This window comes from Tupaia chinensis, unplaced genomic scaffold (genome assembly GCF_000334495.1).
Source record: "Tupaia chinensis unplaced genomic scaffold, TupChi_1.0 Scaffold144017_1, whole genome shotgun sequence".
Lineage (NCBI taxonomy): Eukaryota > Metazoa > Chordata > Mammalia > Scandentia > Tupaiidae > Tupaia > Tupaia belangeri.
In genome coordinates, this window is record NW_006203869.1 from 435,163 (window position 1) to 448,820 (window position 13,658).

The 13,658-nt window shown below is 44.1% G+C and overlaps 1 protein-coding gene across 3 annotated transcripts in view; it reads right to left on the minus strand.

The window, feature by feature from the left end:
- Positions 1–13,658, minus strand: part of SULF1 (sulfatase 1) — a 130,867-nt gene that overhangs the window by 22,905 nt on the left and 94,304 nt on the right. For all 3 annotated transcript variants that reach the window (XM_006165746.3, XM_006165745.3, XM_014583069.2), the window contains 3 exons: positions 11,564–11,736; positions 2,184–2,326; positions 1,531–1,654 (listed from right to left, as the gene is read on the minus strand). In XM_006165746.3, coding sequence (XP_006165808.1) covers positions 1,531–1,654; positions 2,184–2,326; positions 11,564–11,736 — 440 coding nt within the window. The remainder of the gene's footprint in view (positions 1–1,530; positions 1,655–2,183; positions 2,327–11,563; positions 11,737–13,658) is intronic.

Genomic DNA, 13,658 nt, shown 5'->3' on the forward strand with positions numbered 1-13,658 from the left:
TCTTTTTTTTGTCCATTTTTTTTGTTTTTTTTTTTTTTTTTTTTTTTTGAGAGGTTTTTGCTATGGAGTGCTTGCACTTGCCAGAAAGACAGAGAGAGAGACAGAGAGATAGAAAGCGAGAAATTACCCCCCAGAGGGGATGGCCACGCCGCAGTCCCTTCTCCTCCATTCTCCTCTCGGGATCTTGGCCATGTACGCACACGTGCCCGGTGTGAGTTTAAGCCACCAGGTCCAGGACTCGAACCACGGTTGACTACGTGGGAGTTCAGCAACATAGCCATTACATCAACTGCCAGTCCCCATTTTTTTAGATTTGAGAAAAAAGGTCAACAGATAAGCAGGATACTTAAAAAGATGGGAGTGGAGCGGTGTCAGGGAGCAGAAGACCTATTCTGTAAGTTCTGTTCACTCCTGGCTGGTAACTATTTCCACCAAGTGCTGACTGAGAAGTGCTGACTCAGAGCGAGATGTGGCCTCTGTCCCGAGATCTGTATTTCCTTGTGGACTCCCATAGCTCAAAAGTCCTTAGAGCCCCTCCGTGGTGGGAATGAGAGGCAGCGACATGCTCTGTTCAGGATGGATCCTGGCCCCATCATGTACGTGATCCAGAGAGCTGCCCACTTTCATGGCTGCGGTGCTGGGCCTGCACAGGGCCCGCAGAGACACGGTCTGTGAACGACACTGAGGCCCTTCAGCTGCCCGGCAGAGGCCTTCTGTAGACTGCCGGGTGCCAGAGAGCCTGGCTCGTCATCCTTTTAGGGCCAGCATGCCGTGCCAATGCCAGTACCCTCGCCAGTTTCAGTTCTTCCTCCTTCCCTCGACGGGAAGCTGGTATTTAATTTTTTATAGACGTGATGAGGAGAAAATGGGTATTGTCATTCACGGGGAGAAATCTGGGGCTGCCAATGAAAAGACCTGTGATCTCATGAACCAAAGGAGAAATAAGTGAATTTCACACCTCAAGGTGGGGAAGGAACATTGGGCTAATTCCAGACCCTCATGCTCTTAGACCCCAAGTTAGTGAACTGCTCATGGTCGCTAGTTTCAGATCGGAAATGTTGGCAAGAGGAACTTAGTTCGCCGTGTCATGCACAGGAATCCAGCTCTGGGAACGGCACACTGTGACAAGTAGAACTAAGGCATTGTGTGTTTCCATCTAAGTTCCCTAAAAAAGAGGAGGTCCTGGTTCACTTAGAGTGCATCTTCTGCCTGTTGGCAACAATAACGCGTGAAGCGCTAGAGCTTTCATTTCATCTCCCAACGGGGGCTTCTATCAGGAATCGACGTTTACTAATAGACTAGACCTGGTAGGGATGGGAAGGAAACACTCTAAATCTTTTGGCGGATTAAATTTTTCATTAGTACACCCAGAGCTAAACTTAGAGATCAAATTACTTTTAGAATGGTCTGGAAAGTTTCCCCTAAAAGCATTCTGTACTGTATGTTTCTCTGCATCTAAAGGTTTCAAAGGAACTTGGTAACACCAGAATTTTCCAGGCAAAATAGAAAAAATAATATTGTTTCCCTTACCAACTTCAAGGCCCTTGGGTCTTGGGTTGCACTGTTTGTAGCCTTGACAGCTTCTGAGCTCCATCAGCTGTAAGTGTAACTGATTCAAAACGCCCCTCTCCACTGTATGCACGGTATTTGTGAGCTGTGGATGAAGAGGGTGGGTTGATATATTTAAGTTCAGGTTCTGGTTCTGCCATTTTCTTTTAGAAGAATATTTTTAAAAATAGTTTTTTCTTGTCACTTTCAAGCTACCGGGTCTAGGACTTGAACCATGGTCAGTTGTGTGGGATCCAACACCTTTAACCACCATGCCACCTGTTGGCTGCTGGCCCCTGGTTCTCTCATTTTCTTTCTTTCTTTCTTTCTTTTTTTTTTTTTCTTTTTGAGAGATTTTTGTTATAGCGTACGCACACTCGCCAGAGACACAAAGAGACAGAAAGCGACAAATCACTCCCAAGGGGGGTGGCCACGTCACAATCCCTTAACTTCCATTCTCCTTGGGAATTTGGGCATGTGCACGCACATGCCCAGAGTAAGTGTAAGACATCGGGTCCAGGACTCGAACTGTGGTCAACTGTGTGGGAGTCCAGTGATATAACCATTACGCCATCTGCTGGTCCTGGTTCTCCCATTTTCAACAGGCTTCATAAAATGAAAGTACAATGTCGTACCTGATAAGGATCTGTGTTCATATCAAAATACTCCAGAAAGCCAGTGGCGAACTCACAGAAAAGAAAATTGTGAGTCTCATTAACTGTTCGCAAGCACCAATAGGTATTGTTGTTGGAGCTCGTGCAAGCACAGAAAGATCCCACTGTGGAGAAAAAGGAAAAACAATAGAATGAAAAAACACAGGCAGATTATTCATTCCCATATTTCAGTATCATTACACTTCAAAGTTCACATTTTCTTTCTTGCAAATAACTACAGTTCGATGTGAAGGGTAACTACAGTGGGGTCATACTTTGGGGCAATGGTAAAACACAATGTTTTAAGGGCCAGTTCCACATGGGAGGGTTCATGGATCAAGTCCTGAGACCTCCCTGAGTCAAGATTTGTGGCTGGCTGAAGGGGTTGAGTGGGACCCTGCTGGGGGCGCGGCTGTCTCTCTCTTTCTTTCTTCTTTATGGAAGAGAGAAAGAAATAGGCCTAAAAAAGATAACTGTACTTTTACCCACTCCATACATATTTGCTATGAAATGAGGTCAAAATGAAAAAAAAAAGAAGGTGATCTCTTGCAGGCCAAGGGTAAGCTGAAGTTTCATTCATATTAGTTTAATCTCCCCTCAGCTCTTTTAGGCAGTGGCCTCCAAAGTGAGGTTGAGTATTGGACTATCAGAAGAAAAATATCAGAACTTTTATTTATGGTCATATCTTTCTATTTTTTTTCTTTTCTTTTCTTTTCTTTTTTTTTTTTCTTTTTGGCCAAAGGATGCATGCATTCACCTGACAGAGAAAGCAAAAGGGAGGGGGAGAAAGCACCCTTCCCAACGGGGAATGGTTATAGTCTTCTCTATTTCTTTTTTTCCCCATTTTTTTTTAAAAAGAATTTAACTTTATTTATTCATTTAATTTGATCAGAGAGGGACAGAGCAAGAGAGAGAGAGAGAGAAAGTGAGAAAGCAAGCTGCCAGTTCTAGGACTTGAACCACAGTCAGCCATGTGGGAGTCCAGTGCCCTTAGCCACCACACCACCTGCTGATCTTCCTGTCTCTATTCTCCAACCTGACAGGACTTGGGGCATTCATGCACACATGCCTGACATGTTTTTGAAGCCATTGAAGCCAGGCTTCAAACTGTGCCATCGGCCATGTGAGATCTGGCTGTTTTAACCACCAGCCATGCAGCTGATCTCACTTTCCATTTTTTTTTTAAAAAGGGAAAATCTTTATTCAGTAAAGATATGAGACTGTCGCCCTCATTTGTTCAGAGTGTCAGATGGCAATGTGTCACACAATGAAAGAAAAGGGGACCAGCAGGTGGTGTGGTGGTTAAGATGCTGAACTCCCATGTGGCTGACCATGGTTCAAGTCCTGGACCTGATGGCTTGCTTTCTCACTTTTTTCCCCTCTCTGTGGTCCAATTAAGAAATAACAGTAATAAATATTTTTTTTTAAAGGAAAGAAGACAGGATCCCGCAATACAGGAGTTCAGAGAAGGCTTCAGCACAGTCTGGTGGATGTGGGGATGATGTAAATTACAGCCATCGCAGACTCTTCAACTCTTTAACATGAGCTGCACTGGGACCCCAAACATGTTTTGTACTACGCCGAGGTTCCTTGGTTAACTTGTCGAAGGTATGTAAAAGAATATTTAACAGACAAAAGAATATAAAGTTCTCTTTAAAAAAAAAAAAGAATAAAAAATGTTCTGTAGAGGCCAAGAGGTAGCATGGTGGTTAAGGAGCTGGATTTTCACATGACTGACTGCAGTTTGAAAATGATGCGAAGTACATGCCCAAATCCCAGGAGGACAATGGAGGAGAGGGGATTGCAGTATGGCCATACCCCCTGGGCAGTGATTTCTCACTTTCTGTTTCTCTGTCTGTCTCTAGTGAGTGCAAGCACCCTATGGCAAAACCTATTAAAACAAACAAACAAACAAACAAAAACCAGGGACCACCAGTTGGCATAATGGCTATGTCACTGGACTCCCATGTAGTCAACTGTGGTTCGAGTCCTGGACCTGGTGGCTTAAACTCACACTGGGAGCGTGTGCGTGCATGCCCAGGATCCCGAGAGGAGAATGGAGGAGATTGTTACATGGCCATCCCCCCTAAGGGGTGATTTCTCCCTTTCTATCACTCTGCCTCTCTCTGTCTTTCTGGAGAGTGAACGTACCCCTAGAGCAAAAACCTTTCCAAAAGAAAAAAAAAAAAGCCACAGGGAGGTTAAGTAATTTGTCTGAGGTCACATAGCTGATCACCGGTAGCACTGGAGCCTGGCTGCAGTGATTATTTTTAATCGCTAACTTCTACTGTACTATACACTATTAGACACACTCACTCCAACCCCTTAAGCTAAAAGGCAATGAGTGACAAATCATTTTCTAAAGAATTATTTTAATAGACTTTAAAGTTTCTTAAATCAACTTTTAAAAAGTTTTTGCCATAGGGCATGTGCATTCACGAGAGAGAGAGAGAGAGGGAGAGAGAGAGAGAGAGAGAGAGAGAGAGAGAGAAACCACACTCCATGCCCCATGGGGGATGGCCATACTACAATCCTTTCTCTATTCTCTTGGGATTTGAGGCATGCATGCAAACATAACCAGCATGATTTTCAAGCCACCAGATCTGGGACTCCAACCGTGCTGTCAGCCATGTGGGATCCAGTGCCCTAATCACAATGCCACTTGCTGACCCCATTTTTTTTTATTTTTTAAAATTTGCCAGAGGGCATGTGTGCTCACCAGAGAGAGACAGAGAGGGAGAGTGAGAAAGCATTCCCCATGGTGTATGGTCATTACCGCAATTCCCTTTTCTCTTTTTCTCCCCTTTGTTGGGATTTTGGGCACATGCGCACATGCTTGGTTGTGTTTTTCACCCTGGGGCCAGGGCCCAAAGGCCATGATAGGCCATGAGGGATCCACGCCTTGACTACCAGTCCATGGAGTGCTCTTAAAAGACTACTTTCAAGAGCAGTTTTAAGAACAGTTTAAGGTTCACAGCAAAACTGAGCAGAGGGTCAATCAGAGACCTGGTGTTTAAGGAGGCTGGGTCCCGCATGGTTGATTGTGTGGTTCCAATCATAGACCTGGTGGCTTGAAAGACATGAGAGGCCCATGTGTGTTCGCAAAGTCCCAAGAGAGAGGAGAAGGGATTGTGGCAAGGTCATTCTTCTGGGGAGTGCTTTTTCGCTTTCTCTCTCTCCCTGGCAAGTATATATACACTACAGCAAAACTTTTTTTAAAAAAATTGAACAGAAAGTACAGAGTGTTTCTAAATATGTCCTATTCTCACAGATGAACGACCTCTCCCACTACCGACATCCCACCCCTCAGTAGTGCACTTGTGACAGTTAATCAACCCACATTCACACATCACCACTCCAAGCCCACAGTCCACATGCAGTGCATCTTGCTGTTGCACATTCTGTAGGTTGTGCAATGTATCATGACACTCATCTGGTACTACAGGATCCTAGAGAGCAGTTTTACTGCCCTGAAAGTTCTCTCTGTTCTACATATGCACCCCACTCTTCCCTGAGAAAAGATTTTCCAAAAGAAGAGAGAACATCTTAAAAATAGATCATTGGGAAGACCAATGCTCTGAGGTTGACCCACATGAGGAGGTCTGCAGTTCTATACAGAGACCTCTCTGAGTATGTGTGTGCCTACGATCCATGGCTGGCTGAAGACGAGGGTAGACGGTGCTGAAACCCTGGGGCTGGGGTGTTGGCTCTTTTTTTCTCTCTCTTGTCCATGGAAGAAATAAATAAATGAGCATTTAAAAAAGGATGATTGAGAATGTTTTCAAGATTACATGATTTTTCACTGAAGGTGCTCTAAATATATTATTCACAATTTGTATTATTTATATGTGAACATTTAGTTCACACCTATACACATCAAAAACCACAGAATCTGAATTTTCTAATCTGTTTAGAAATCTTCCAAACCAGCAATTTAAATAGTTTTGAATTCATTTCATAAGATGTACAAATGCTTTCTGATTGCTTTGCACAGAAATTTGTAAATCTTGGGGAGGATGGAAATTTAAGAGTGTAATTGTAATAGAACTGGCTGTTTAGTTAATGATGGTATTACAAATGAATATTCTGATTTACCCAGCATGCCAATGATAGTGTCTACTGAATCAGCCTGTCATTCTGAACCATCTTTTGAACCAAGGCAGTCATCAAGAGCAGCTATCAAAAATAAACTGAACCTTTGGCTCACTGTTTTGTAAAGTGTGACATTGAAATTTAAAAAAAAACATGTATCTTTTTAAAAAGTTCATTTTATTTCTTGGGAGTAAGAGTAAGGAGGACACCCTTCACAGGGTCCCACCATGTTGTGCTCTCCCCCACCCCCAGTCTCCCAGCCAGCCAGGATCACACAGACACACTCAGCATGTCCGGGCAGACTCGGAATGCAAACCTGGGCCTCCCGTATGGCTCTGGCACTGTGTAGTGACACCCCACAGACTGCACCATTGCAGCCAGGCCACGAAATAAGTGACAGCAAAATGCTTTGGAACCTCCAGAGAATAAAATGAAACCTATTTAAAAGAGCTCTTCTTAGGGACAACCAGTGGCATGGTGACTAAGGCGGTTGGATCCCACGTGGCTGACCAAGTGGTTCCAGTTCCAGATTCAGTGGCTTGAAAGACATTCTTGGTGTGTGTGTGTGCACCCAAAATTCTGAATGGAGAATGGGGAAGGGGTTGTAGCATGGCTATTTCCCCTGCATGGTGATTTCTCACTTTCCCTTTCTCTGTGTCTCTGTCTCTTTACAGTGAATGCACACACTCTACAGCAAAAACTAAAATAAAAAAGATAAAGACTTTATCCTGTCATTTCAAATTTATTTTTTTAAATTATTTTATTTAACTTTATTTATTTATTCACTTTTTAACTTGACCAGAGAGGGACAGAGTGAGACAGAGAGAGAGAGGAGGAAAGTGAGAAAGCAGGCCACCAGATCCAGTACTTGAACCACAGTTGGCCATGTGGGAGTCCAGTGTCCTTAACCACCATGCCACCGGCGAGTCACCCAAATATCTATTTTGTGTATTTTCATAAAACACAGGACATGTTGGTAAAGAAGTACAAATATGTAATTAAGTATAGGTGTGTGTTCATTTTTAATACAGGTAAGGGTAAATAATCAAAAATGTTTAGAGATCACTGCATTAGAAAATCATATGTCTGGGTAGATTTGATTTTCTTTCTTTCTTTTTTTTGAAGAAGTTTTTGCTATAGGGCACATGCGCTAGCCAGAAAGCCAGAGAGAGACAGAGAGACAGAAAGCGAGAAATCACCCCCCCCAGGGGAGATGGCCACACCACAATCCCTTCTCTATTCTCCTCTTGGGATCTTGGGCACGGACGCACATGCGCCCAGCGTGAATTTAAGCCACCGGGTCTGGGACTCGAACCACAGTTGACTACATGGGAGTCCAGCGACATAGCCATTACGCTAACTGCTGGTCCCTTCTTTCTTTCTTTTCTTTTCTTTCTTGGTTAATTGAGTACTACTATGGCTCAAGTTGGCACTTCAGGTAAGACAAATACAGAAACAACATTAAAATATGAACTATAATAACTAAGAAGATTATCACACACAGCATTACTTTTAGAAATTTTAAATTCAGTATATATATCATATATTATTACCTATACACACAAGGACCTCAAAAAGTTTGTGGAAAATAGAATTAATGTATATGTTTATTTTGGTACAAACTTTTTTTCATGAATTGTTTTGTTTTCTTTGAGGTTTTTGCTATAGGGCAGGTGTGCTTGCCAGAAAGACAGAGAGAGACAGAGAGACAAAAAGTGATAAATCACCCCTCAGGGGGGATGGCCACACCGCAATCCCTTCTCCTCCACTCTCCTCTCGGGATCTTGGGTACGCACGTACATGTGCCCAGCGTGAGTTTAAGCCACCGGGTCCGGGCGAACCACGGTTGACTACATGGGAGTCCAGTGACAGCCATTATTTATGCCAACTGCTGGTCCTGAGGTTTTTGTTTTTGTTTTTTTTTTTGATAATCCACACTTTCCATGAACTTTTTGAAGACCACCTTGCACACACGTGTATTTGAGTTCCGAAAGCCACGCTTCTAGACTATCAGTGCAATGAGAATGAAGAATAAGTTGTGTACTACATAAGATCAAATGCGGGCTACTGAATGAACTTAGGTCCTCACTTTGTTGCTGAAAGAGCTGAGTGATGGCGAGAGACCTATTTTGCTCACTTTCAGGTTCTTCGAGACACTAGCACAGTGACACCCAGTGGCAGGCACACCGAAGTTAGTAATATTGACATGAGTTGATTTGATCTTAGACAAAGTGGGTTGCTTGCTTGTCTGTCTGTTTATTCATTCAGGTCATATTGACTAAGCCTTTCCTTTGTGTCAGGGGATCCCGTTACTACACAGATGTTGTCTCTTATCTCGAGAAACACATAGTCCAATGGGGTAACAAAATAAGGCAAAAACAAAAGCATACAAACGTAATCATCAATGCCGTAAGTCCAATGGAGAAAAAGTAGAGCCTGCCAGCAGCCTGTATAAAAATGGCTTAACCTAGTCTGAGGGGGAAGGTGTCTGTGAGAAGTGGCATTGCAATTGAGACCTGAAGGGTGAGTGGGCATTTGAGCCACCAGGTTCTAGGTTGGTGTGGGCAGAAGCCGTGTAGGTAGAGAGAGCTTGGGATGCTGAGCAAGGGAGAGGCTGAGCAGCTAAAGCAGGAAGAGTAGCCACGAGAGGAAATGTCCCCAGAGTAGGACTAGAATGTAACATGCCGGACTTTGTTGAGTAGGTGAAGGATTTTGCTCTTTAGACTAAGAAAATTGACATGTCATTAAAAGATCTGACTCCTCTGAACAGAATGAATTTTCAGCAAGAGTGGAGCTTTGGCAATGGGTGAGGTAAGACAGTGGTGACTTGGGCGGACGGGCTCACTTCAGATGGGGACAAGCAGATAGAGGATGAAGGACATTCTGGAATGAGCAAACATGACTTCATGTTTCTCTGGACTTCATCCTCTTTTTTTCTTTTTTGTAGCTTTATTTCCTGCATGAGTGAGAGAGAGATAGGGAGAGAGACAGCACCCCCATCATGGTCTTCACACTGTGATCCGCCCCAGCCTTCAGCCAACTCCGGGTCACAGGCAAGCATGTGCCTGGTGTACTCAGGGAGGTCTCTGGACTTGAACCAGGAACCTTCTACATGAGATTATCTTGCCAAGCATTGCCTTTATTGCTCATGCCAATTGATAACATATCTTTCAGGGCTTACCAGAACTGGACAACCACACTCATTACTCCCCAGGCCCCTTGCTCATGCTCTTCCGTCTGTCTGGCTACTGCCCTCCTCCATACTGTTCTCTTCTCACCACCCCTCAGGTTTCTGCTTAAACTTCACCTCTTCAAAGGCTCATCACACCCACCCTCTCTAAAAGGGTCCCCTCTACACCTTTAATCACCGTTTCCTTCAGAGCATTACTACGACTTATAATTATTTCCTTCAACTTCTTTTATTACCTCCTTCCATTAGAATGTAAGTGCTAGGAGACTGAAAAATAAGAGGATCTTCTCATTGCTTTGCCCCCAGTTCTCAGCCCAGGGCCTAGCAAGAGCAGACCTCCAGAAATCTAATAGTCCTTAGAGATACCCATGTCCTGGTTTAAGGAGCAATATTAGCAGTTAAATGAGGGCCAGCCCATGGCATGGTGGTTAAGGTGGTTGGGTTCACATGGCTGACTGAGTGTCAAGTCTGGACCCAGCATCCTGAAGGACATGCCAGGCACATGTGTGTGTGTGTGAGCTCAAAATCCTGAGAAGAGAATGGAGACGTTCTCCACGGGAAGTGCTTTGTCACTTTCCCTCTCTGTCTCTTCAGTGAGCACAAGTGCCCTCTGGCAAAAAAGAAAAAAGTGAAATAGTATTGACTTTTGAGGGTCATTTGCAAATAAAGTGCAAACATGGACTTTGTTGCCAATAAGCATCAACATGAAAATATGAAACACAAATTCTTCCAGATAGACCCTAGGTCCCCTCACAACTCTCTGGGTTCCTCAGAGTTTCCTAACCCCAGTTTGAAAAACATTGGCCCTGGTGGTCTCCGGCAGTCCCTCAAATAAAAGACTTGGTGTCTGAGGTAACTTTTGGAGCTGGTCAGCCTTCAATGGGATGATGTGTCGCAGGAACTTAGAATAGTATTTCTACATGGCCTCAGTGAATGTTGCGCACAGAGCATTAAACAAAAAATAAGTACTAATTAAAATAGTTGTTTTTTTTTTTTTTTTTTTTTTTAATTTCCAGAGGGCTTATGTGCTAGCCAGAGAAAGACAGAGATCCAGAGAGAGAGAAAGTCCCCTCTCCCAACGGGACATGGTCACACTGTAATCCCTTCTCCTCCCTTTCTCCATCCAGTTGAGATCTGGGGCACACAAGCACTGCATCTGGTATATTTTTCAAGTTACTGGGCAGGGATTCCAACCATAGTTGGCCACGTGAGACCTGGCTCCCTTACCCACAAAGCTACAGAACCAGCCTAAACATTAATTTTAAAAATGTACAACTTTTACTATTCATATTCTCAGCTATTCAACATAAAACTAAACAATTTTGTAGAGTCCCTCTTCTTCCACAGACATGGTGCTGGTACTTTGTTGGCCCGCACTAAAGGGGCCTTTGCCATCCATTTACTCTTTTTTATCACACGAATAGCATGTCCTTGAAATGAAGCAGAAACTTGGGACCAGCAGATGGCATAATGGCTACATTGCTGACTCCCATGTAGTCAATCATGGTTCGAGTCCCAGACCCAGTGGCTTAAACTCATGCTGGGGATGCGTGTGTGCATGTCCAAGATCCTGAAGGGGAATGGAGGAGAAGGGATTGTGGTGTGGCCATCCCTCCAGGGGGTGACTTCTCACTTTCTATCTCTCTGTCTCTCTCTGTCTTTCTGGTGAGCGCACATGCCCTATAGCAAAAACCTCTACCAAAAAAAAAAAAAAAAAAAAAAAAGAAATGAAGCAGAAACCAAATCCACTGGTGATGAAATTGTTCACCCACTTGTCTACCTACTTAGTTATAGAGCAGTCTTTCTGCCAGGGGCTAGGTACTGTGAGAAACCTCCTCTGGAGGGAAAACCCAGGGAGAAGCTTGGTATTTTCAAAGAAATTACCAAAGACACCTTCTAAAGAAAAGGGCAACTTTTGGCAAAATAAAATAGTTGCCAGTATAGAATATACTATGATACTTTCTACCTGGATCATTTTAGATGCCTGGCTTTCTGCCGCTGAACCCCAGGCTAATCAGCAGGAGTAGGACTGGCCGTCCCTCTGCACGGTGGCAGGAGGGCATACAGAACGCGCACTCACAGTTCCAGAACGGGGCCGTCTGCCAGTGGTTGTTGTCGTGCGTGAAGCAGGTGAGGCCAGGCAGGCTGCACTCTTCCCCCTTCCTCTGGCGCTTCTTCTCCTTCCTCTCCTTCTTCCGCCTGCGGTTCTCCTTGAAAAGTTGCAGTTTGCTGTCTACTTCTTGGGCGGCCTCCCTATTCCAAGGAAGGGATCATTTTTAGTGATCAGAAGGTACTTTCTCAATTAAAAGTAGGATTGCTGCTAGGAATCTTGCACAGATAGTAGCTCTACGGTAACAGAGTCACAGTAATAGATGATTTTGTTTGACTTTTCTGCAGAGGGCCTCGAAACATATTCATGAATAGTGAAGGCTGGCTTGTTGGGTGACAACACTCTGAGAACCTGCTTGAACCTTAAAAAGATCAACATAGTCTTCCTTATTTACATGTAAACATTGATGGAAATAAATGTCACTGTGAATTGGAGAATTTTTTAAAATTTAACTTTTTATTTATTTAGTTTAATTTGACCAGAGAGAGAAGAGTAAGAGAGAGAGAGAAGGAAAGAGAGAAAGGAAGCCGCCAGGTCCAGGACTTGAACCATGGCTGGCCATGTGGGAGTCCAGCGTCCTTAACCACCATGCCACCTGCTGGCCCCTGAATCAGTGGATCTTGACAGCCACGTCCTTTGGACAAACAGCTTACTATTCTAGTAGCTCAGAACCATCAGCCAAAGGTTACTTAGACTAGATGGTTTGGATCAGAAGCTTTCAAAAATTCTTCAACAAATTCTATAATGTAGGTTTGGACAGCTGATATCATCCTTTTTTGTGGGGTGGGGGGGATGGTCTGCCATAGAGTGTGGGTGCTTGCTGGAGACACAGAGAGACAGAGAAGAAAACAGAGAAATCACCCTCCTAAGGGGGGGGGTATGGCTGTGGCACAATCACTTCTCCTCCCTTCTTCCTCTGGGATTTTGGGCATGGATCTACACATTCCTGGTGTGATTTTCAAACCACCAGGTCTGGTACTGGAACCACAGTTGGCCATGTGGGAATCCAGCACCTTAACCACCATTCTACCTGCTGGCTCCTAAAAAGCTTTAATTATCTTAGTTTTTCCATAAAAGGCTTAAACTTTATTGAGATTTATTATGGTATGGATAATGGTTTGTTTCCCAAATGTTCATGTTTTACAATTTGGTCTTAGTGAGTGGTGATTAGATGTCCCCTGGAATTCCTATGTTTGGATTTGATTTTATTGTAAAGGTGTAAAGTGAAAACTTAATCCCTGCATGGTGTCCCAGGGTGGGCTCTTTGGTTGTGAGAAGGTCATTAGGGTGGGGCCCCCATAACTGAGTTCTGGTGGATTTATACGCAGAGGAAATGAGACCAAAAGAAGGAGAAACGTGCAGAGACAGACTGTGCCCTGCTCTGCTCTGCTAAACATTCCTGCCTTCTGCCATTTTGTGATGCCTGTGGACTTTTCAACCCCCAAAATCACAGGTTTTGTAAATAAACCTCTATTTTCTTAATAAATCACCTCATCTCAGATATTTCTGCTAGCAGCAAAACCAGACTAAGACAAGGTTCACAAATTAAATCTCCTTCACACGTAAAATTGGCTATTGTTTAAAAATATGTACATTTCTCTCTACTTGCAGAATTGAACACTTCTAAGTTGATTCATTGTTTTCTCCCATGAGAGACAGAGAGAGATAGCATCTCCAACTGGGTCTTCAGGCTGCTCCCCAGCCCCAGCCTCAGCCAGCCCCAGCCCACGGGCATGAGTGATGAGAACGTGCTGTGGGACCAACAGGTGGCATGGTGGTTCATAAACCTCCCAGCATGTTCAGGGAGGTTTACGGTCACAAACCCAGAACCTTCCCATATAGCTCAGCCCCATGGAGATTGCATGACTTCTGTGCACCATCCAGCCCCCAGAACACCTCAGGTTACAGGCTACTTGCTGAAAAGAACAGACCAACCTACTCCAGAGAGTCCATAACCCTCGCTTGCTCGCTACTGGAAGCAGCGAAATGCAGTTATCGGTCCCTGTGTGAGGTGGAGAGTGCATGCAGAGAGAGAGGAGCCTGGCTTGGCTCCCTCTCTCAAAGA